The 25,547-nt window shown below is 40.5% G+C and overlaps 5 protein-coding genes across 5 annotated transcripts; 3 read left to right on the forward strand and 2 right to left on the reverse strand.

Moving 5' to 3' along the window:
• Positions 1 to 2,899: 2,899 nt before the first annotated feature.
• LOC129728395 (uncharacterized) lies at positions 2,900 to 3,748 on the reverse strand. Its single transcript, XM_055686833.1, has one exon. The coding sequence runs from the start codon at positions 3,746 to 3,748 to the stop codon at positions 2,900 to 2,902; it is 849 nt and encodes a 282-aa protein (XP_055542808.1).
• Positions 3,749 to 6,619: 2,871 nt separating this feature from the next.
• Positions 6,620 to 7,468, reverse strand: LOC129728396 (general odorant-binding protein 45-like). The gene has a single exon (XM_055686834.1). The coding sequence runs from the start codon at positions 7,466 to 7,468 to the stop codon at positions 6,620 to 6,622; it is 849 nt and encodes a 282-aa protein (XP_055542809.1).
• Positions 7,469 to 13,257: 5,789 nt separating this feature from the next.
• LOC129728397 (uncharacterized) lies at positions 13,258 to 13,962 on the forward strand. Its single transcript, XM_055686835.1, has one exon. The coding sequence runs from the start codon at positions 13,258 to 13,260 to the stop codon at positions 13,960 to 13,962; it is 705 nt and encodes a 234-aa protein (XP_055542810.1).
• Positions 13,963 to 14,541: 579 nt separating this feature from the next.
• LOC129728398 (uncharacterized) lies at positions 14,542 to 15,755 on the forward strand. The gene is made up of 2 exons (XM_055686836.1): positions 14,542 to 15,127; positions 15,199 to 15,755. Exons 1-2 carry the CDS (start codon positions 14,542 to 14,544, stop codon positions 15,753 to 15,755), a joined length of 1,143 nt encoding a protein of 380 aa, XP_055542811.1.
• Positions 15,756 to 18,471: 2,716 nt separating this feature from the next.
• LOC129728399 (uncharacterized) lies at positions 18,472 to 19,066 on the forward strand. Its single transcript, XM_055686837.1, has 2 exons — positions 18,472 to 18,975; positions 19,058 to 19,066. Exons 1-2 carry the CDS (start codon positions 18,472 to 18,474, stop codon positions 19,064 to 19,066), a joined length of 513 nt encoding a protein of 170 aa, XP_055542812.1.
• Positions 19,067 to 25,547: the final 6,481 nt, after the last annotated feature.

Below are 25,547 nucleotides of genomic sequence, written 5' to 3' on the forward strand. Positions count from 1 at the left end.
TCAGTGACAGGTTGTTGGGATATTTCCTTACTAGGTTCTGCAGGTGTTCTACTTTTCTCCCAGCGCGCGACTTTCTAGGAGTCTTGGGCGATTTTTTTTACCTTTAGTGTAACTTTAGCCGCATTTTTGATGCTCTCAACAAGCTGAGATAACAAAGCCGTCGGGTTCATAATGCTCTCTGCGTTAGTCATCTGGCTTGTTAGTATACTGTGACAACGTTCTCTCGACGGTGAGTGGTGTTTTAGTAAGTTTACATCATATCCATGTTTTGTGGCACTAGCACAGCTCGCATCCGAAAATGTTGTGGCTCCATTTGATGGATTTGCCATTTCTTGATTCTTACGGTGCTTCAGATTCAGGAGGAGAAATTTGTGGTCCGAAAAACCCGGTGCTGCATCAAGACATTGTATATTCGGTAACTGGGATCTTCTCATTACCGGCATAATAATGTGATCAATTTGTGAGGAGCGAGATCCTCTGCTCCATGTCGTTGATACACTTTTGCATTGGCCAAATGTATTGTACATTTTGTATCGAAATAATCGTAAAAGATCCTTCAGCATCTCACCGTTTGCGTTACATTCAGGATGGTAGAGTTGGCGTCCAATTATACTTCGTTCTTCTGGTAGTAGATCCCTGTATCCGATGTGAGCATTAAGATCTCCCATTATGAGATCGTTAGCCCTTTGATTCTCGTTCATTCCATTAAGGAATCTGATCAGGTTAGATATTTCCGGATCCGCTCGCGACCCCATCGATCTGGCATAGATAGAGATTACATATAGATCTTCGCCAAAGATAGGTAGCCGTGCCATGCAGATGTTATCTGTGATCCTGTGAAAGTCCGCTGTGTTATACTTCCTGCGATGACCAAGGACTGATGTGCCACCACCCATCCTAGCTGATGTTTGTTTGTTGGTTTACATTGGACCAGACGAAATTTGGTGTTTGAACGGTACATGACGCCATACGTGTTTCCTGCAGACAGGCTACTGTCACTCCTCGTTCTTTTAAGGAGGCATCTATATTATCGCGGTCAAAGTACAAAAAGCTACAGTAGTAAAATAGCTTTCATATAAGGAATTAGGAGGAACTTTGTTCTTCGGCAAACTTTCATATTTCTACATGTTCTAAAACTTTGTTAAATAAACCATTAACCTCTATCACTTAGCATCTCCCAGCTGGTCTCGAGGTACGATGCTGGCCTAACAAGCCAGAAGGTCGAATTCCGATACGGAATATATGGGTGGATTGGGACTCATGGGAGCTACAAGAGTTGATAGTACTTTAGCTCAACTTTAAGGAAAAGTATTGACATCATGATTCCACTTGCCTCTTTTCAAGCTATACGTTCTTGAAGTTATATAGATATAGATTTTCATTTGTTCAACAAAGTTTCATATTTTTGAGTCTTCTGCAACTGTTATGAATAAACCATTCCTCTATCTATAAACACAAAAAAGTATTTTTTTCATTTTTAGTTTAGTAAACTTTTTGCGGGTCATTCATACAAACAATTCTACCAAAGACACTATTAAGCTAGAATGAAGGTTAAAGGCGCTATGGAATTGAGTTCCACTTTTTGCCTAACTGGACCACTGTGGATTGGTATGGTAGCCTCCAAGCGTAACGAATATCTATTTTATTCCAAAAATACTTTCTATGCCGTCACAATTCATTTCACTTTGTTTTGAGACACAAATAATGTACAAAATATCACTTAGAATATCACATAACATGCAAAAACTTTGAGAAATTACTGATACATATCATATAGTTATATCCTATTAAAAATTGTTGTCAACATTTGACCGGTTTGCTCGAAACAACATAAGATAAGGGTAAACTGACCATTTTACGGGTGCCAGTGCCATTGATGTTAGTAACGCGTCAAATATATTGTAGCTGACAGCAATGCCATCCCCGTGTTCTACGTTAACTTCGATCACGTCTCATACACAACGCATCAAATGTTCCTCAAAAATTAGATGCTGGCATTGATAACAGTGTTGCCACATGTTTAGTTTCTATGCAATACAAAAATACGGTATATATTTTTTTCAAGCAACCGTGTTTTAATAACAAATGGCTGGAAACCATACATTCATGGCTTATAAAAAACTACACTTGTCCGCGTATATTTGCTATGTTCCCTCCATTACACTGCTTTTATTTATTTTTTAAAGTAGCGCGACGCTTTCGAATTGTTATGTTTATTTTTGTTGAATATAAGTGAAAAATTTCATCGAAAATGAAGATGACTAATTCTCACAGATTTATTACTTGGTGTAGAATAGTCCTACAGTTCTAGTTCACTCGTGAAATAAATTTCGAAAAGGAATTAGAGTCAAAATAAATTAGGTAAAAACTCTAATTTTTATGTCATAATTTTAAATAGAAGCAGGAACAGCTCTTTATAGATAAGGGATCATCCATTATAGATGTCACGCAGTTTTGCCTGACATCATTAAAGAATGGTCCCTAAAAGCTTAGGTAAGAGCCACTATAAAAGCAGTTGAAAAGATGAAATAAAATAGGACGTTGCCAATTCCTCGAAGGACAGATAGCATTGAATGAAGTGATGCTGTTATGTTACTCAGTGCTAGTAAGATTCGAGTGGTGAAATACAATACAGTTAGGCAAAATGAGCTGTAGTATTTATCATGTTGTTTTCGAGAAAAAATGCTCTAGATAAAAACTTCTTTATCCGTAGAATTTCCCGAGTAATGAATAAAAACAAATATTATTGTCTAATTATTTATTAATTCATAACGGAAATTTTGAACCGAGAGATTATTTTTGAAATTTATTAAACAAAACTTGACTGCATTCAAAACCTTCTTAAGATATTGCGTGACATTCCAAAATAACTGTCCAATCCTTCCACATACTTCCACCACTAGTTTCCTCCATTGTACGAGAATGTAGAGCAGAGGCATTTAGCAGACACTCCAATCAATTTCTTAGCCGCATGTTGAATATGATCCAACAGTGGAACGTACGCGCTAAGACACCGTTTCCACGTTTCGAAGAATTTCGTAATCTCATCGGCATTACATTTCTCCTTTGCGACGTCAGCGATGCACTTTTTCGTGGATGGGTCCAGTAGGATGTCGTTGCCTAGCTGAGTGTACAAATTGCCCAAGTTCCAATCGTTTTGAGGGCTATAGTATCCACCTCGTACCATTATCACGTACAATAAGTCGGGGAAATGCTTTTCATCCTGAATATTTCCTCTGCAGTACTGGATTAGGACGTCAAATGGAAGATTGGAGATTATCAGGCTAGTGAGGGCCAACTGATCCAATTCCAGATGTTCGTTTGGTACGAATTCGTCATCCGAGATGAGAGTTCCATAGTTACGAAGGTAGCACTTGAACGATTCGTATGCTCGAGTATAAACATCATCATAGACAATGCTTTCGAGACACTCGCGAGTTCGTCTTTCGTAGCAAGTGTCATCCGGTCGCGGGACAAAGTAGTTGCGCATAACCTGTTGAAGCACACCGTTATCATCATCCAAAGCACCCAGATTAATCAACGTGCAGCGAATAAGTTTCTTCACCTCCTCCTCTGGTGGGTATGATTGCTCGATGTACCGTCGAACGGTGCAGTTGGGAACTCGACAGTATTCTGCACATTCGTAGAATGCAGTTTGAAAACTTTTGTAGGTAGTGTAGTGGGGAAGATCCGCTAGTACCAGCGATGAGTACGCGGCGAGAACCAGAATTGTAGCGATACTTTTCATCTAGGTACAACAAGTTGAACTGTACTGCAACTGCAATGTTGAAGTTCAATGTAACACTATTTAAACTAGTGCATTCCGGACATGTAATAGATCCGTGTCTAGAAGATGCGGCGTTTTTTTGTGACAATTGTCATGTATTGATAGTGTGCAGTCTAACTGCAATTCATCGTAACATAAACAAAAACAAAATATCGTCTGGCTTCTGGTTTGGTTAGGCACGACTCATTTGATAGCTGGTGTGTTCGTAGGTGGTTTACAATAAAACAAACATGAATGATAAATGCATTCGCGCAATGCACATGCACACGCATTTTTTGGGATTGAATAGCTAACAGGCTGTCAGTTTTACCACTGGAAATGTTTGCTTGTACTGTTTGCCGGGGGTTATAGGCCACGGGGGTGAGATTGAGTCAAAACGGGAAATGTTTGTATGTGAAATTACTTAAGCTTTCTAGAACCTAATGCCTCGAATTCCAGACTACATGAAACACGAACTATTTATTCACAACTCGAAATAGAATATTGTTGATGTTAGTGAGCTGGTTTACTTGAGTATGGTTTCAAAGTACAGGGTAAAAAACATGCGCAAATAATGTTTCCAAAAAAATGTCCCATACAAACCAACCCGATCAAGATATCACAACAAGTTACTGCTCAGATGGTACGTTAGGAGGTTGTCTCTAATGTGTTTCAGAAATATTAATATGTTATGTATTGAACCTTTACAGAAAGAACGTTTTTTTTTAAACTGTACTCTTTTCGAACTCTTTGGGGGTGAGTTTGTACCAAGCTATAATGCAGTTTGCGAAATTCACATTCATGACAAAATTAGTTCGTGTACACCAAAACACTTGCATCGTATACATAGGTGCATTTTCTACCTATGGTATCATTTAAAATAATAAATATTAAGCTTGAGAACAGTGAGCTTACAGTTTTCAGATGGAATATTACAATGTCTAATATAATTTATGGAATGTAACAAACATTGGTACACCTATCTTATGTAAACTTATCACTTTCAGAGAAAGAAAGGAGGGTTGTGGGTATGTGTCCAGTGGTTTTGGAATATATCAAACGAATATGATCAAATGATTATAAAAAACTGGTAACACAAATATATCTGAACTTGATAGAAATAGCAAAGCCTCAAATATTCTTGATATGCCAGAATGATAAAAGTTACAGAATTATATCAAATTTTGATATTTTAACTATTAACGAGACCAAGTTTAGAACACAAGTTGATACAAAAAGTTCATAACAAAATTTTATAACAAAATTTGTTATAATCCTGATATTTTTGACTGATCGGGAAATGACGAATAATAATTGAATTTTGGCCCTAACGTTTTCCCTTTTTGTGAAATCTGGAGACATCATATAAGGCTGTTTTTAAATCACGTTCTCATTACTGGTTATCCCAGAGTTCTCTCTACCCTTCGAATTAATCCAGTCATACTTTTTTATGATTTGTATGAGACGTAGTTTCTGGTCAACCCCTCCAGCCCACGTAGTTTATTGTCGACCTTAAACTTACTATTTTATAATGCTGTTCATGTGTTTCATTCGTAAAAATGAAGAATAGAAATAGAACCACAAGTAGGCTTGTCCCGGTTGTGTTCCGGACACTTCCGGATTATTGAACCAATACTAATCAAGCGAAATCAATTAGTGACCATATCGAGCGTCCATATAGATCATTGCACGGACCGGCCTAACCTCACTTTTTAGTAGTTCAGGGAGCTTGTTTGCAAGGTGCAAGAATTTGAAGCAATATCAATATCCTAATATTGTCCTGCAATAGTCAAAATACTAGTTACATATGTATTGTGTACAATTTATTATAATAGAAAAATCACTGTTCTAGATGAGAAATACTAAAAATTAATAATCTAAAAGATAATCGAGTCTGACCTGTACTGGTAATTTTCCAGGAATTAATCTCAACTTTTGATTTTAACACAATGCCACCCCACAGAGGGTTGAAATTGAGCGAATACTCATATATTTTTGACAAAATTCTAGTTTATTGTAACTTAACCATAACCATCGTAGAAAGCGTTGACTAAATATTTAAGTATGCATTGACTTGCTCTGGACGCAGACTTTGGTGATATATTTCAATCGAATGTTTCCAAACCAGTTATAAAGTGAAACACATACGATAATGAAGAAACATAGAGAGATATTCAACACTTGAAAAATTACATCCTAAACAATGTTCGTCCTATTGACTAGTGGATTACATAGTAACATCAACTTTTCACTATTAATGAATGTTTGTTGAAGCTCAACAAAGAGCAATGCCAAACAAAATGTAAATAAATTAGGTAAAAACTTTAATTTCTATGTCATAATTTTAAATAGAAGCAGGAACAGCTCTTTATAGATAAGGGATCATCCATTATAGATGTCACGCAGTTTTGCGTGACATCATTAATGAATGGTCCCTAAAAGCTTAGGTAAGAGCCACTATAAAAGCAGTTGAAAAGATGAAATAAAATAGAACGTTGCCAATTCCTCGAAGGACAGATAGCATTGAATGAAGTGATGCTGTTATGTTACTCAGTGCTAGTAAGATTCGAGTGGTGAAATACAATACAGTTAGGCAAAATGAGCTGTAGTATTTATCATGTTGTTTTCGAGAAAAAATGCTCTAGATAAAAACTTCTTTATCCGTAGAATTTCCCGAGTAATGAATAAAAACAAATATTATTGTCTAATTATTTATTAATTCATAACGGAAATTTTGAACCGAGAGATTATTTTTGAAATTTATTAAACAAAACTTGACTGCATTCAAAACCTTCTTAAGATATTGCGTGACATTCCAAAATAACTGTCCAATCCTTCCACATACTTCCACCACTAGTTTCCTCCATTGTACGAGAATGTAGAGCAGAGGCATTTAGCAGACACTCCAATCAATTTCTTAGCCGCATGTTGAATATGATCCAACAGTGGAACGTACGCGCTAAGACACCGTTTCCACGTTCCGAAGAATTTCGTAATCTCATCGGCATTACATTTCTCCTTTGCGACGTCAGCGATGCACTTTTTTGTGGATGGGTCCAGTAGGATGTCGTTGCCTAGCTGAGTGTACAAATTGCCCAAGTTCCAACCGTTTTGAGGGCTATAGTATCCACCTCGTACCATTATCACGTACAATAAGTCGGGGAAATGCTTTTCATCCTGAATATTTCCTCTGCAGTACTGGATTAGGATGTCAAATGGAAGATTGGAGATTATCAGGCTAGTGAGGGCCAACTGATCCAATTCCAGATGTTCGTTTGGTACGAATTCGTCATCCGAGATGAGAGTTCCATAGTTACGAAGGTAGCACTTGAACGTTTCGTATGCTCGAGTATAAACATCATCATAGACAATGCTTTCGAGACACTCGCGAGTTCGTCTTTCGTAGCAAGTGTCATCCGGTCGCGGGACAAAGTAGTTGCGCATAACCTGTTGACGCACACCGTTATCATCATCCCAAGCACCCAGATTAATCAACGTGCAGCGAATAAGTTTCTTCACCTCCTCCTCTGGTGGGTAGGATTGCTCGATGTACCGTCGAACGGTGCAGTTGGGAACTCGATAGTATTCTGCACATTCGTAGAATGCAATTTGAAAACTTTTGTAGGTAGTGTAGTGGGGAAGATCCGCTAGTACCAGCGATGAGTACGCGGCGAGAACCAGAACTGTAGCGATACTTTTCATCTAGGTACAACAAGTTGAACTGTACTGCAACTGCAATGTTGAAGTTCAATGTAACACTGTTTAAACTAGTGCATTTCGGACATGTAATAGATCCGTGTCTGGAAGATGCGGCGTTTTTTGTGACAATTTTCATGTATTGATAGTGTGCGGTCTAACTGCAATTCATCGTAACATAAACAAAAAGAAAATATCGTCTGGCTTCTGGTTTGGTTAGGCACGACTCATTTGATAGCTGGTGTGTTCGTAGGTGGTTTACAATTAAACAAACATGAATGATAAATGCATTCGCGCATTGCACATGCACACGCATTTTTTGGGATTGAATAGCTAACAGGCTGACAGTTTTACCACTGGAAATATTTGCTTGTACTGTTTGCCGGAGGGATATAGGCCACGGGGGTGAGATTGAGTCAAAACGGGAAATGTTTGTATGTGAAATTACTTAAGCTTTCTAGAACCTAATGCCTCGAATTCCACACTACATGAAACACGAACTATTTATTCACAACTCGAAATAGAATATTGTTGATGTTAGTGAGCTGGTTTACTTGAGTATGGTTTCAAAGTACAGGGTGAAAAACATGCGCAAATAATGTTTCCAAAAAAATGTCCCATACAAACCAACCCGATCAAGATATCACAACAAGTTACTGCTCAGATGGTACGTTAGGAGGTCGTCTCTAATGTGTTTCAGAAATATTAATATGTTATGTATTGAACCTTTACAGAAAGAACGTTTTTTTAAACTGTACGCTTTTCGAACTCTTTGGGGGTGAGTTTGTACCAAGCTATAATGCAGTTTGCGAAATTCACATTCATGACAAAATTAGTTCGTGTACACCAAAACACTTGCATCGTATACATCGTATACATGCATTTTCTACCTATGGTATCATTTAAAATAATAAATATTAAGCTTGAGAACAGTGAGCTTACAGTTTTCAGATGGAATATTACAATGTCTTATATAATTTATGGAATGTAACAAACATTGGTACACCTATCTTATGTAAACTAATCACTTTCAGAGAAAGAAAGGAGGGTTGTGGGTATGTGTCCAGTGGTTTTGGAATATATCAAACGAATATGATCAAATGATTATAAAACTGGTAACACAAATATATCTGAACTTGATAGAAATAGCAAAGCCTCTAATATTCTTGATATGCCAGAATGATAAAAGTTACAGAATTATATCAAATTTTGATATTTTAACTATTAACGAGACCAAGTTTAGAACACAAGTTGATACAAAAAGTTCATAACAAAATATTATAACAAAATTTGTTATAATCCTGATATTTTTGACTGATCGGGAAATGACGAATAATAATTGAATTTTGGCCCTAACGTTTTCAATCAAAGAAATAGTTATCGGTTTCCGTTATACTCTACTAAATTTTTTGGAAATAAATATTGAAATTCAGTCCGCAAATATATATTTCGACTGTGACGTACAGTCTTTCTCAGTGCTTATGTGGACCAGTCCACATAAGCACTGAGGAAGACTGTACGTCACAGTCGAAATATATATTTGCGGACTGAATTTCAATATTTATTTCCAAAAAATTTAGTAGAGTATAACGGAAACCGATAACTATTTCTTTGATTGATCTCAATCACTCTGCTGTTTTCCATTTATGTGAAATCTGGAGACGCCACTATAAGGCTGTTTTTAAATCACGTTCTCATTACTGGTTATCCCAGAGTTTTTTATGATTTGTATGAGACGTAGTTTCTGGTCAACCCCTCCAGCCTATAATCCACGTAGTTTATTGTCGACCTTAAACTTACTATTTTATAATGCTGTTCATGTGTTTCATTCGTAAAAATGAAGAATAGAAATAGAACCACAAGTAGGCTTGTCCCGGTTGTGTTCCGGACACTTCCGGATTATTGAACCAATACTAATCAAGCGAAATCAATTAGTGACCATATCGAGCGTCCATATAGATCATTGCACGGACCGGCCTAACCTCACTTTTTAGTAGTTCAGGGAGCTTGTTTGCAAGGTGCAAGAATTTGAAGCAATATCAATATCCTAATATTGTCGTGCAATAGTCAAAATACTAGTTACATATGTATTGTGTACAATTTATTATAATAGAAAAATCACTGTTCTAGATGAGAAATACTAAAAATTTAAAAAAAAATGGCACGTTTATCCGGAGTGTTCGATTATCCGGAGCGAAATGTTTTTCTTAACTCCAGATAATCGAGTCTGACCTGTACTGGTAATTTTCCAGGTATTAATCTCAACTTTTGATTTTAACACAATGCCACCCCACAGAGGGTTGAAATTGAGCGAATACTCATATATTTTTGGCAAAATTCTAGTTTATTGTAACTTAACCATAACCATCGTAGAAAGCGTTGACTAAATATTCAAGTATGCATTGACTTGCTCTGGGCGCAGACTTTGGTGATATATTTCAATCGAATGTTTCCAAACCAGTTATAAAGTGGAACACATACGATAATGAAGAAACATAGAGAGATATTCAACACTTGAAAAATTACATCCAAAACAATGTTCGTCCTATTGACTAGTGGATATCATAGTAACATCAACTTTTCACTATCAATGAATGTTTGTTGAAGCTCAACAAAGAGCAATGCCAAACAAAATGTGGCAGATGTGGATTAGAATTAAATTTTGAACAGAAGTTACTATTGGCTAAAATATCATTTTGGGCTTTCAGTATTTTATGAAATTTTATTTAGTTTTGAATTGAGTGTTAATAAAAAAAAGCTTTGCTTTGCTCTCTACTCTACTCTACTCTACTCGAGTACTCTACTATACTCGAGTACTCTACTCTACTCGAGTACTCTACTCTACTCGAGTACTCTACTCTACTCAAGTACTCTACTCTACTCTACTCTACTCTACTCTACTCTACTCTACTCCTACTCCCACTCCTACTCCTACTCCTACTCCTACTCCTACTCCTACTCCTACTCCTACTCCTACTCCTACTCCTACTCCTACTCCTACTCCTACTCCTACTCCTACTCCTACTCCTACTCCTACTCCTACTCCTACTCCTGCTCCTACTCCTACTCCTACTCCTACTCCTACTCCTACTCCTACTCCTACTCCTACTCCTACTCATACTCATACTCATACTGCTACTCCTACTCCTACTCCTACTCCTACTCCTACTCCTACTCCTACTCCTACTCCTACTCCTACTCCTACTCCTACTCCTACTCCTACTCCCACTCCTACTCCTACTCTAATCTACTCTACTCTACTCTACTCTACTCTACACCTACTCCTACTCCTACTCTACTCTACTCTACTCTACTCTACTCTACTCTACTCTACTCTACTCTACTCTACTCTACTCTACTCTACTCTACTCTACTCTACTCTACTCTACTCTACTCTACTCTACTCTACTCTACTCTACTCTACTCTACTCTACTCTACTCTACTCTACTCTACTCTACTCTACTCAACTCTACTCTACTCTACTCTACTCTACTCTACTCCTACTTTACTCTCACTTTACTCCCACTCTACTCCTACTCTACCTCTATTCTACTCGTACTCTACCTCTATTCTACTCCTACACTATCTTTATTCTACTCCTACTCATCCTCTATTCTACTCCTACTCTACCTCTATTCTACTCTTACTCTACTGTTACTTTGCTGCTACTTTACCTCTACTCTACACCTACTCTACTACTGCTCTACTACTACTCTACCTCTACTCTACTCCTGCTCTACTATTACTCTACTGCTCTTCTACTCGTACTCTACTCCCACTCTTCTTCTACTCTACTCCTACTTCACTCCTACTTTATTTCTACTCTACTCCCACTCTACACTTGCATTACTTTCACTCTACTACTACTCAACTGTCCATCCTTACTCCCACTCTATTCCTACTCTACTCATAGTCTAGTCTTTCTTTACTCTACTCTATTCTCACTCTATTTCTACTCAACTTCTACTTCGTTCCTACTCTACTCCTGTTCTATTCTTACTCCACTCCTACGCAACTTCTACTTTACTCCTACTCTACTCTTAGTCTAATCTCACTCTACTGCTACCTTACTACTGATCTGCTCCCACTTTACTCACTTTACTCACTCTACTTCTACTTCACTCCTACTCTACTCCCACTCTACTCCAACTTTACTCCCACTCTAATCCTACTCTACTTCTACTCTACTTCTACTTTACTCCGACTCTACTACTGCTATTCACTCAGTCTCTACTCTTACTCTATTCCGACTCTACTTTTAGTCTAGTCTCACTCTACTCCTACTCTACTCCGACTCTACTTCTGCTCTACTACTACTCTACTCCCACTCTACTTCTACTCTACTCCTACTTCACTCCTACTTGACTCCTACCCTACTCCCACTCTACTCCTACCTTACTTACACTCTACTACTACTCTACTCTCCGTCCCTACGCCCACTCTATTCCTACTCTATTTGTCGACGAGTTGTAGCAAAAATGCACATCCCTCCTGTGCGTAACCCAGCAGCACTCGAATCAGTGACGTCATCACTTGCGATCCTCGATCCCGCCAAGAGCTATAAAACTCCGAGAGACGGATCAGCAGAGATAAGCGGGAGATAACACTACCACAGCAGCGGTGCGGATCAAATATAGCGCGAAACCAGGAGTTGGAGTCCAGTTGCCAGTCAGTCACGGTTGGAGAAGGTTGGAGCCGCACTATGTGCTTCTTTTAATGTATAAATTAAACGTTAATAAAATAGTGTTAATTAGTTTAAAGTTAATAAAGCGTGTAGTCACTCAAACGGTTTTATTAGTAACCGATCACGGACCCTATCACGGAACGGTTGTGAAGCGTCACATATAGCGGTGGATTTATTTTCGATGTTGGGGACCTGAGTCACGTCCACTCTTGGCTATCGGAGATTTCCCCCTAGGCGGCCGCAGATTCAGCACCCCATTATTCTGGTCCTTCGAGCCGGATTTAGAACGGCGGATTTATTTGGTTTATTTGGCAACCTATCGCGTCACTACGCCATTGTACTTGGATCAAAGGCGTTTTCGGATTTTGGATTAATATAGTCGACTGGCGGCCATTGCGATTTGGCTTTCATCCCGCGCTTTACTGGCATCATTTGGCTTGGTGTGCCATGTTAGAGTTATACTACAAGGGGTACAATTCATCATCGCAGAGCAGCGATAACGCTAAATCAACATCTGGACTTCGACCGCACGCGTATTTCTGATATCGATATCAACCTGGATACTGGAAAGGAGGAGAATTTTACTTGTCTAAGGGACTGACTGACTGGCTGGTAACTGCATATTCACTTCCACCTGGGAGCGCAGCAACATTTTTCTCCAGGTGAGTGAACAAATAGTATGTGCCCACCGAAGCTGGGACTCAGATATACACACTTTTAATAAAATATATATACTCTCCGGCTACATCCCTCAACTATCGAATTGCTGGGTATTTTGTTCAACCGTGGAATGCTATTGGGCTGCAACCACTATTAGTTCCTGTGGTGAGTTACCACAGTATATGTCCAGTCGAGGCTGGCATATTTCGATACTACATATTCGTTTTACCTCTCTTCTGCGTCTAATCACAATCATCCAATCACCGAGTGTCACGGTCATCCCGATTTTGTGATCACCAGGTTCATCATTAATTTGATCGCTTTTAGCGCAAACTATTTTTTTGTAAGGTCAGTGCTGCACGTAGTATATGCCTAGCCAAGCTAGGACCATTCAACGGATAATACACTAAAATCATCAAACTGTATCGGTTACTGCAACGACGAAGCAACATGGCGCCAGCGGCAGCTTCAACGACTAAAAAGACAGCAACACTAAAGTTACTGGTTACGCGGTTAAAAGACGTCCAAGCTCAATTTAGGGACATATGGGAGTTTGTTGAATCCTTCAGTGAGGAGAGGACCGCTAGTGATGTGGCTGTACGTTTGGAGAAGATTGATGAACTGTGGGAGAAATTTTGCGATACGTTAATTGAAATTAAGGCTCATGATGACTACGTTTCGAAGGGGGAGACATACGATGATGAAAGGCAGGAATTTAGCGAGCAGTACTATAAGGCAAAGTCTTTTCTTATGGATAGAGCCAAGGAAAGACAGGATCCACCCGTTTTGGAGCAAACTATTCGAGCTAATGATTCAGTGTCACAAAGCACAACTGATCACGTGCGCTTACCGCAGATTAAACTTCAAACCTTCAACGGAGACATAGATGATTGGCTAGGTTTCCGCGACCTATTCACCTCCCTCATTCATTGGAAGCCAGATTTACCAGAGGTAGAAAAATTTCATTACCTGAAAGGATGCCTGCAGGGTGAACCTAAAAGCCTCATTGAACCAATAAAAATCACTAGTGCTAACTACAAGGTTGCATGGGAGATGCTGTTAAGGCGATACAACAACAGCAAGCAACTGAAAAAACGGCAAATCCAAACGCTTATCAAATTGCCAACTTTATCTAAAGAATCGATCGTGGATTAACATGCTTTGCTGGAGACTTTCCAACGTGTCGTTCAAACGCTTGACCAAATTGTGCAACCGGGGGATTATAAGGATTTACTTTTGGTTAACCTGCTCGCTTCGCGCCTAGATCCGTTCACAAGGAGAGGATGGGAAGAGCACTCAGCTGCTTCAGAAACGGACTCACTAAAGGAGAGGACCGATTTTCTTCAAAGGCGAATTGAAATTTTGGAATCTCTACCTGCGAGGGTGGCTGACACTAGGAGTGGCCAGCCTTCTCAACCAACAGGCAACTTTAAGTTGGTCGGGACTAAGACCAGCTTCAACACAACACAAACACAAGGTGGCCGTTGTGTCGCATGTAAGGAAAATCATCCATTGTACCAGTGCACAACATTTCAAGGATTGACCGTCGCGGAAAGGGATTCTATGCTACGGGCTCACTCGCTATGCCGCAACTGTTTTAAACAAGGTCATCACGCAAAAGACTGTCAATCAAAATACTCTTGTCGAAATTGTAAAGGGAGACATCACACCTTGGTTTGTTTTCGGAGCGGAAAGGGACACGAGGCTAAGGAGTCGAGGACTCAAGGTTCTAATATGTCCGGCCAGAGAGAAATCTCAAATCCTTCTCATATTACCGCTACCCCCTCTACACAAGTGGCAAATCTGGCAAACTCCAGGGCAGTGGTGGCAGGTGCGGTTAATTATTCGTCCCAAGTTCTCCTGGCGACGGCGGTAATTGTCATTAAGGACGACAGTGGCAGTCGGATACAAGCAAGAGCTCTACTCGACTCGGGGTCGGAGAGCAATTTTATATCAACGCGATTAAGCCAGCGGTTACAGGTTGTTCGAGATAAGGTAGATATTTCCGTATCAGGAATCGGACAAGGATCAACTAAGGTTAAGCAACAAATTTGGGCACTGATACGTTCCCGTGTGTCGGATTTTTCTCGTTTGATGAGCTTTCTCGTGTTACCCAAGGTGACAGCAAACTTACCAACAGTCACTGTGGACACTATTGGCTGGCCGATTCCACAAGGTTTTCAATTAGCGGACCCGGCATTTGGCGTTTCTAAAGGAATTGATATCGTACTTGGAATTGAGTCTTTCTTCGAGTTTTTAGCACGGGCCGCCAAATGGTTATTAGTAAACAATTACCAGCGCTACACGAATCGGCTTTCGGGTGGGTGGTGTGTGGTGCGCGGCCGGTACCGGAAAACAGTATGCAGATTAGTTGCAACGTGTCAACTACAGATCATTTGGAGGAATTAGTGACTCGATTTTGGGCGTGTGAAGAAATTGAGTCGAACTGCAATCTTTCACCAGAAGAAAAACGCTGTGAGGATTTGTTTGCCCATTCCGTGAAACGTGCAGCGGACGGCCGTTATATCGTTTCATTACCTAAACACGAAGATATCATGTCGAAATTAGGTGATTCCAGGGGGATTGCTTATAGGCGTCTTTGGGGGACAGAACGCAGGTTGGCCAGGGATGAGGATCTACGGAAACAATATGGCTCGTTTATGGAAGAATATCTTCGCCTAGGACACATGCGAAAGGTCAACAACACAACCCAAGAAACGGTCAAGCGCTGCTACTTACCCCATCATCCGGTTATCAAGGAGGCGAGCACTACCACTAAGGTTCGGGTGGTGTTCGATGCGTCGTGTAAAACATCGTCAGGTGTGTCGCTGAACGATGTATTGCTCACGGGCCCGTCCATTCAAGACGATCTTAGGATAATTATACTTCGCTGTCGAACCAAGCAAATCATGCTGGTAGCAGATGTCGAAAAATGTTTCGACAAATAATTGTGCATCAAGACGAAAGACCTCTTCAATCGATTTTATGGCGTCCAACCCCGGAGGAGGAGGTGGCTACTTACGAGCTAACAGAGCCGGATTTACGATTGTGGGGGCCCGGGGCCCAGTTTACAGTGGGGGCCCCAGAATAAAACAAACCCGTTTTTTATCGTACGAGTTAAAAACACTTATTTCTCATTGGAAAGTTACCAAAAATTTGCTAGAATTTTTTCTTACGAGTTTTTTTTTGCAGAGAACTTATTGATTGAATAATCAACATTCAGCTCCTTCAGAATATTGTACTCTCAACTTGACAATGCTAAGTTTGACAGCCTTTCACTCTTCATAGTCGTACGCAACCTATTTTCAATCAGTTTCATCTTCGATAAAGACCTTTCTCCAGTTGCGTTCGAGATCATTAGGCTCAAATAAATAAATGTATGCAACTGCTCGAAATCCGGGATTTTTTTCTTGATATCTGAAAAATAAAAACCTACCGCAATTCGAAAAAAATGCGATCCGCGAGCAAAAGTTTGCACACAATTTGAGAAAGACTGCGCAAATATAAGGCTACGCTGGCAATAATCTACAGAACCTAGGAAAAAACTAGGGGTAAGCGGGGTAAGACCGCCTCCTTAAGCAATTCTGTTTGTAGAAAAAAAAGTTGCGGCTGCAATTTCATTTTTTCTTCGCTAAGAGGTTCTTCTATTCAATACCCGCATTTAAAAAATAAGAACTGAAATATTTTTGTTTATTTTCCAGTTTTTTTTTCAATTTTTAAAAATTCATTGAAAATGTGCAGATCTTTTTCATGCGGGGTAAGCCCGCCCACCAGCGGGGTAAGATCGCCCACCATTTTTTGAGGATAAACAATATTTTTAGGGCCGAAACGGTTGACTTTATCGGTATAGTGTCTCTGACAAAGTTGTGGATGGTATTTTTTTTCTTTTTAAATAAAATATACACTGTGAAAAATCTGAAAAAAAAATTTCTAAGTTCAACTTACTTTGTTTTCTGATTATTCAAGTTCAGATCAATGTTTTGGTAACTTTTTTGGTTTTCAAAATAAATAGATTTTTCAGAATTGGGGGTTTTCAAGATATTTAATTCATAATATACCTATCTTTAAGCTAAAAATTAAAACTCATTAAACCTGTCTGTATGATTCTTTTGAAGACTTATTATGTATAGAAAAATACTAATAATTATTCTTTCGTTTATTTATATTTTCAATTTTCTATGTTTTTTTTGAAGAACAAAATTATCAACGACTCTATACACCAAACAAACCGTCCAAAAAAAAATTCTTCACAAAAATTTAGCTATTAATATTTCTATTACTCCATGATCCAACAACCATAAAATTTTAGCTTACCTTTTGTAGATTTTACAGGCAAAAACATATTTTTTCAAATAAATTTAAAAAAAAATATATTTTTAATTCTATTCTTATATCTTTTCTTCAAATTTTTTTAGAGTGTGTTCTTTTTTCGGAAGTAAAAACCTACTATTTTCAATTCTGCCGGAGACGTCATACCAATCAAACAAACCGTCATGGCTCTAAAATCATTTTGGTTCATTAACACCATTTTCACACAGGTTTACTTTTTTCATAAATAAGTCTTGTTAAAATATATTACTAGAAAAGCTTCAACCAAATCGAAAATGGTCGATTAACATCGATGTCTTATGTGGCTTGAAGTTGCTTTACTGATCCTGTAAATATTCCTTTGTAGTGTCGAGGCATTTGGGTCTTGAAGTAAAACAACAAGCAGTTGGATACGTGGCGGTTTTACCCCTTGTATAGTGGGCGACTTTACCCCCAGTGGAACATTTTCATATTTGACCGAAAAAGTAGTCAAAATTACAAGATTACTCATGGCCTTCGATATTCCCGAAAGAAGATAGATTCAGGCAAGCGATTAAACGTATATTCACGAACAAAACAATAGATTTTTAGACTGAAAAACCTTAAGTCCCGTTGCCGCAAAACAATAGCGCATTGACTGGTTGCCAGCTGAAAGGTTGTTTTTGATTATTTCTGCGACCGTTCGCGCACTATCAAAACAGAAAAACGTGCAAAATGTTATGTAATTATACTGTGACAGACACGTTAAAGAAATTTTTCAATTATTTTATAACTTGGTAGTAAAACTACAGTGGGCGGTCTTACCCCGCAGGGCGGTCTTACCCTGTTTACCCCTACACACTTCTGCAGGTCAATAAAATCTGCACACGGACTCTGAAAATCTGCATTTTGCAACGCAAATCTAGTATCCCTGATTCGGACAGGTAAACTTATTTTCGGAATCAACAGCAATGTATTAAAAAAACTTGTGGATTATCTTCTTTCCTGCTTGATTTCCCATGCGCGCTGGTTCGATTCAAATGGTGTGTTAATGTGTGTCATTCCAAGAGAATCGAAGGTGAAATCTTATGGATGTGGTTGTGATATTGGCGCTCGCGAAAAAATAACACTGAAGGAAAGTTTCAGATTGAAATGGTCTGTTCAAATTTTCTTACTGTAAATTGAACTTTTGATTGAATCTCATTTTTGATAGAGAAAAGAACTTTTTCTCGTTTTGTGGGGGCCCCAAAAATGGGGGAGCCCGGGGCCCGGGCCCCCTGGGCCCCCCCTTAAATCCGGCTCTGCGAGCTAAATACTGTGACCTACGGCACCAAACCGGCTCCATTTCTAGCAACAAGAACGCTCAAACAGTTGGCAATGGATGAGGAGGAACACTATCCACTCGCTGCAAGGGCAATCGCAATGGATACATACATGGATGACGTGCTAACGGGTTCGGACAATGTAACAGAGGCCACCAACCTGAGAATGCAGCTTGAAGCGTTGATGGAAAGCGGCGGATTTCATATGAGGAAATGGGCATCGAATTCGGCAGAGGTTTTAGACGGAATCCCGGAAGACAGTTTGGCAATTCAAGATTCGCTAGGAGTTACATTGGATCCAGATCCAGTCATAAAGACTCTAGGGTTGATATGGCATCCGGGGAAGGATGTCTTCGGCTTTGGGTTCAATATTCCACCCTTAAGCGAGGTAACAACACTATCAAGATGGCAATTACTTTCAATTATAGCGACACTTTTCGATCCGCTTGGGCTGGTGGGAGCTACAATTACGATGGCGAAATTGTTTATGCAGCTGTCATGGACCCTGAAGGATAAGGATGAACAGAGGCTCGGCTGGGATGAATCTCTTCCCTTGGAGGTGGGTGAGGCATGGAGGAAATACCATCAGCAACTACCCCTACTAAATCAAATTCATGTTAATCTATGCGTTATAATCGCAGAAGCTGTAGCTGTTGAAATACATTGTTTCTCAGACGCCTCACAGAAGGCGTATGGGGCATGTCCAAGGTTGCTTCTCTAAAGTGCGTGACAATCCCTAGATTAGAGCTGTGCGGGGCACGATTAGCTGCGCTTCTCTTTAGACAGATCCAGAAGGCAACCGGATTAATGGTGAGCTCTCACTTTTGGACCGACTCTACGTGCGTGTTGCGTTGGCTGCAGTCACCTCCAAGCACCTGGACCGCTTTCGTCGCCAACAGAGTAGCTACCATACAATCATTAACCGAAGGGTGTGAATGGCGACACGTACCAGTAATTCACAATCCGGCAGATTTGATTTCGAGAGGAGTCTGTCCAGAGGAACTTATCGATAACAATTTTTGGTGGCATGGACCAAACTGGCTGCAGCAAGATTCAAACGAATGGCCAAATTCCTTGGAACTAACAGCGTGTGGTGAAATCGAGGAGGAGAGGAAGCGTGGTGTGACTGCGCTAATTACATCGGTAGAAAACGATTTTAACGATTGGTATATTAGTCGATTTTCTTCTCACACTAATTTGATTCGGCAAACGGCGCTGTGCCTACGATTTATAGATTTGTTTCGTGGCTCAAACAAGGTGAAGCGAACTGGTTGGCTTACGACAAACGAGCTAAGGACAGCTGAATACAGGATGATTCAACGCGTTCAGCAGCAGGCATTAGCGGAGGAATACAAGGCACTAATGAAGGGTGAAACAGTCTCAAATAGATCGCCATTGCGATGGTTCAAGCCGTTTATATCTGAAAATGACAAATTACTCAGCATTGGTGGGCGGCTGATTCACTCCAGGGAACCAGAGAATGTTAAACACCCAATCGTTCTTCCAGCTCGTCACCATTTAACTCGACTCATCTTACTACAATACCATCACCAGTTATTGCACGCTGGTCCGCAGCTACTTCTTAGTGTGGTAAGGCTGCGCTTCTGGCCACTTGGAGGGCGAAATCTCGCTAAACAAATAGTGCATAAATGTTATAAATGCTTTCGATCGAAGCCTACTCCAGCACAACAACAAATGGGTGATCTACCCCCTCGCACAACTATTTCACGACCCTTTTCACGAACCGGAGTAGATTATTTCGGGCCTGTATATGTACGGCCAGTACCACGTCGAGCTGCTATAAAAACTTATGCAGTTATATTCGTGTGCCTTTGCACAAAGGCCGTTCATTTGGAGCTCGTGTGAGATTTGTCAACCGATCGATTTTTGCAGGCACTACGTCGGTTTACCGCCAGAAGGGGGCGACCATCCGATATATATTTCGACAACGGAACTAATTTCGTAGGGGCTCGGAATAAGCTACAGGAATTACGACGATTACTGACAGATAAAGGCATGGTGAAGGTGTAACCAAAGCATGTACTGATGAAGGTATTCACTGGCATTTCAGCCCACCCAGCGGGCCCCACTTTGGAGGACTTTGGGAGGTGGCTGTTCGGTCCGGAAAGTATCACTTGATACGTGTCATCGGCAATCATACTACGTCACCAGAGGATATGAGCACGCTACTGGTTCAAGCGGAAGGGTGCTTGAATTCACGACCGATCACACCCATTTCAGACGATCCAAACGACCTGGAACCGCTTACCCCGTCTCATTTTTTAACCGGCTCTTCGTTGCAAGCCCTTCCTGATTACCCTTTGCAAACAGCTCCAATTAATCGTTTAAAGCATTACCAGTTGATACAGCGTTTACTTCAAGATTTTTGGAAGAGATGGCAGAGAGAGTATTTGTGTCAGCTGCAGGGACGAATGAAACGATGGCGTCCACCTATTCAAATAGACATAGGCAGGTTAGCAGTTATAAGGGACGAAAATCTGCCACCCACTCGTTGGAAAATGGGTAGAATTATATGTATCCACCCTGGACCGGATGGAATTGTACGCGTAGTTGACCTTAAAACCGACACAGGTACTTTAACACGTCCTGTGGAGAAACTATGCCTTTTGCCATTGCCCGAAAATGCCGAATAATTTGCAATATGTCATCAGTCCGCATCAATCCTATCCTTTCCTATAGCCAGTCGAGAGGTTCTTCTATTTCAAAAATCCAGATATTTCTGGGTGGGTGAGGATGTCTACGAGTTGTAGCAAAAATGCACATCCCTCTTGTGCGTAACCCAGCAGCACTCAAACCAGTGACGTCATCACTTGCGATCCTCGATCCCGCCAAGAGCTATAAAACTCCGAGAGACGGATCAGCAGAGATAAGCGGGAGATAACACTACCACAGCAGCGGTGCGGATCAAATATAGCGCGAAACCAGGAGTTGGAGTCCAGTTGCCAGTCAGTCACGGTTGGAGAAGGTTGGAGCCGCACTATGTGCTTCTTTTAATGTATAAATTAAACGTTAATAAAATAGTGTTAATTAGTTTAAAGTTAATAAAGCGTGTAGTCACTCAAACGGTTTTATTAGTAACCGATCACGGACCCTATCACGGAACGGTTGTGAAGCGTCACATATAGCGGTGGATTTATTTTCGATGTTGGGGACCTGAGTCACGTCCACACTTGGCTATCGGAGATTTTCCCCTAGGCAGATTCAGCACCCCATCACTATTCTTAGTCTAGCCTCACTCTACTTTTACGCTATTCCCACTTTATTCCTACTCTACTTTTACTCTACTCCTACTCTTCTCCTACTCTTCTCCTACTCTACTTGTATTTCACTCCTACTGTACTCCTACTGTACTCCTGCTCTATTCCTGCTCTACTCCTACGCTATTTCTACTTTACTCCTACTCTACTCTTAGTCTTGTCTCACTCTACTGCTACTCTACTACTGGGGAGCTGGCATCGCTGGTGAGATGTGTAGACGTTTTATATATTGCGCCCGTGATAATCGCGTTTTATTGCGGTTTATAGCACGATAAATTGTGAATTTCAATTTGTAAGTGTAGGTGAAAGTGTTTTGCAGTGTAATGACAGTGTATTAAAAGTGAATTGTGATTAAAACGATCTGGAAAATTAGAATTTTATTGCCGTTTTTTTACAATTTGGCGCCTAGCAAATGGCTGCTTTTAAAGTGTAGTGTGCAAAGAAGAATCGAGAATTCATCGCAGTAGAAATTCTCCTTTCTGTTTGCGTGCATATTCTCCGCTGACGGCACGATCTGCTGAGAGGCAGAAACCGAGCGACCGGCAAATTGTAACCATAGAAACAAGTTGCCTATGCTTGTTCGCAGAGTTGCCAATAAAATTTTCGATTTAACTGGAAAAAGGCTGAGGAAAAAACTGGAAAAAACTGGATTCCAAATAAATTTAAAAAAATGATTGTGAGAGTGCTTTTCTGTTATGGGGACTGAATCCAGTGACAGTTTTTTTATATAGCAACTAAAGAGATAACTCTTCGCAAAAAATTACTCATTTTGATCAGAACTGTTTTGTTTCGGGCTTACATTTTGTTAAAATTATGGACTGAAAAATTTCCTCTAACAGCAGCAAAATTTCATTCGTTGTTTTTCTTTCGTCTTGATTAGACGCAAATTGTTTATCTCCGTTTGATTCGCAAAATAACAATACACGAGTTATCGTACGGGTGTTTTTTTTTTCGATTAGTTCTTGTGTGCGATAACAATAGCCTGCAATATATCGGCAGAAACATCTTCTGCACACTGGTAGGGCAGGCTACCCCGCCAGTGATCTGATACGCAGCTGATATATCAGCAAGAATAATTCTCCCGCACCGCTGTTACCCCGCTAGCAGCACGGACCATCATACGATCGAGCGAGTGGAAGTCAACTACAAGTGGCATCTACAAGGTCGAGTGTAAGATACGGCCACTGTGTCACAACACGAAGCTGGATCGTCATTGTTTGTTCTGCGGAGACACTCGATTAAACCAACTATCAGCCGTGAGGTCGTGACTTAGACGTTCGGTGAAGTATTCACATTAGAATTTTTATCATTATTATTAATTTTATTATTATTATTGTTATTATTATAATTATTATTATTATTATTGTTATTATTATTATTATTGTTATAATTTTCATTATTATTATTACTATTATTACTATTGTTATTAGTATTAGTATTACTGCCTTTTTTTTATTTTGATCCATTGTAGTTTGAAAAATTGTTTTTAAAATTTAATATCAACTACTTGATCCCCCCACCCCCCCACATTCGAATATTTATCGTTTGTGTGCGGTAGAGCGTAACGCTCCCGCAAAATGGACGACATGCAGGTGCAACTATTCCTGGATGTGGAAACAAATGGGGAAGAGATTGAGATCTCCCCCATCAATTCCCCTCTACCTTCACCGCTACCTAGCCCCGTACCAAGGGTACCGGCAACACGGGTGAAAGCTTACCCAGATGCTTCGAAAGGTCTGTTCGTAGTTTACTTTAGGCCCATAAAGAAGCCTCTTAACATTATACAAATAGGCAAGAACCTGGCAAAACAGTTTTCGGCCGTAACCGAGATTACGAAGGTGAGGCCGAACAAACTGCGAGTTGTCGTGAGTAGCTTGAAGCAAACAAACGAAATTGCTAGCTACGAGCTCTTTACAAGGGAGTACCGCGTGTACATCCCTGCCAAGGACGTGGAGATCGACGGTGTGGTTACCGAAGGAAGCCTCACGGTCGATGACATTTTGCGTCACGGGGTTGGCTGCTTCAAGAACCCCCTGATTCAAGATGTAAAGATACTGGATGTCAAGCAATTACATTCAGTATCCATCGAAGAAAGGAAGAAGAAATTCCTTCCTTCGGATTCCTTCCGTGTAACATTCGCCGGATCCGCACTGCCGAACTACATCTCTTTGGACAGGGTTCGTCTGCCTGTACGCCTGTTTGTACCGCGGGTCATGCATTGCCAAAACTGCAAGCAGTTAGGTCATACAGCCACCTACTGCTGCAACAAGGCACGCTGCAGCAAGTGCGGAGGCAATCATGCTGAGACCGCTTGCAGTGAGGATACTGAAAAGTGTCTTTACTGCGAGGGAACTCGGCATGACCTTTCGGCGTGTCCCGCGTACAAACAGCGCGAGGAAAAAATTAAGCGTTCCCTTAAGGAACGATCAAAGCGCTCTTTCGCAGAAATGCTTAAGAGGGCTGAGCCACCCTCGACAGGAAACATCTTTTCCTTTTTGCCAACCGATGAGGGTACATCTGACGATCCCGTCGAAGGGTGTTCTTATGCCTTGCCAGAGGGATCTAGGAAGAGGAGAATGCTCAACTCTCCTAATCTTTCTCGCAAAGGTCGTAAGATAACCCCTAGCGGAATGACCAATAAGACAACACAAAAAGGAAGCGGTGAAGAAAAACCGAAGCAAGTACCCCCCGGTTTTAATTTCAAATCAAACCAGGAGTACCCACCGCTTCCTGGGGCACCAAAAACCCCTCGTGCACCCATTTCTCGATCAGAAGACATAAAAGAAACAGGGTTCATAATATTCTCTGATATTGTGGACTGGATATTTAAAACATTCAACATACCAGATCCCCTTCAAAACATTCTTCTTGCCCTTCTCCCTACAGTAAAAACCTATTTGAAGCAACTCACAGCAACTTGGCCCCTCATTTCAGCTATCATATCTTTCGATGACTAATACGTCGAAAGAGGTTAGGAATTTTGTCACTGTGTTACAGTGGAACTGCAGAAGTATCATCCCCAAATTCGATTCATTTTCACATTTGATAAACACATTCAATTGTGATGCGTTCGCGCTCTGTGAAACTTTTCTCAATTCAAATGACCAACTTAATTTCAACGATTTCAATATCATTCGTCGAGATCGAGACTCACACGGTGGAGGGGTACTTTTAGGGATCAAAAAGTGCTATTCTTTTTTCAGAATCGACCTCCCCTCGATCTCGAATATTGAAGTTGTTGCCATTCAAACGAATATGAAAGGAAAAGACCTTTGCCTTGTTTCGTTATATATTCCCCCATCCGCGCGGATTGAACAGAAGCAACTCCTTGATATAGCAGAATTGCTTCCCGCACCTTTTTTGATTTTGGGAGATTTTAACTCTCACTGTTCGCTATGGGGGTCGCTGTACGACGACAACCGATCTTCTTTAATCTGTAACTTGATCGACGACTTCAATATGACAGTTTTGAATACTGGGGAAGCGACACGCGTACCTAATCCTCCAGCACGTGAAAGCGTGCTTGACCTATCCCTCTGCTCGACATCACTAGCTTTAGATTGCCAGTGGAAAGTAATCAACGATCCCCACGGTAGTGATCATCTTCCAATCGTTATATCAATTGCTAATGGTTCAACTCCCCCGAACCCAATCAATATTTCCTACGACCTTACACGTAATATTGATTGGAAGTGTTATGAGTTTATTATAGCGCAATCTATCGAGACTCACGAGGAACTTCCTCCGGAGAAAGAATACGCGTTCTTAGCTGGCTTGATAAACGACGCCGAGACTCAAGCTCAGACGAAACCGATACCCGGGGTAACGATTAGACAGCGCCCTCCCAACAAAT

The sequence above is a fragment of the Wyeomyia smithii genome, chromosome 3 (genome assembly GCF_029784165.1).
Source record: "Wyeomyia smithii strain HCP4-BCI-WySm-NY-G18 chromosome 3, ASM2978416v1, whole genome shotgun sequence".
Lineage (NCBI taxonomy): Eukaryota > Metazoa > Arthropoda > Insecta > Diptera > Culicidae > Wyeomyia > Wyeomyia smithii.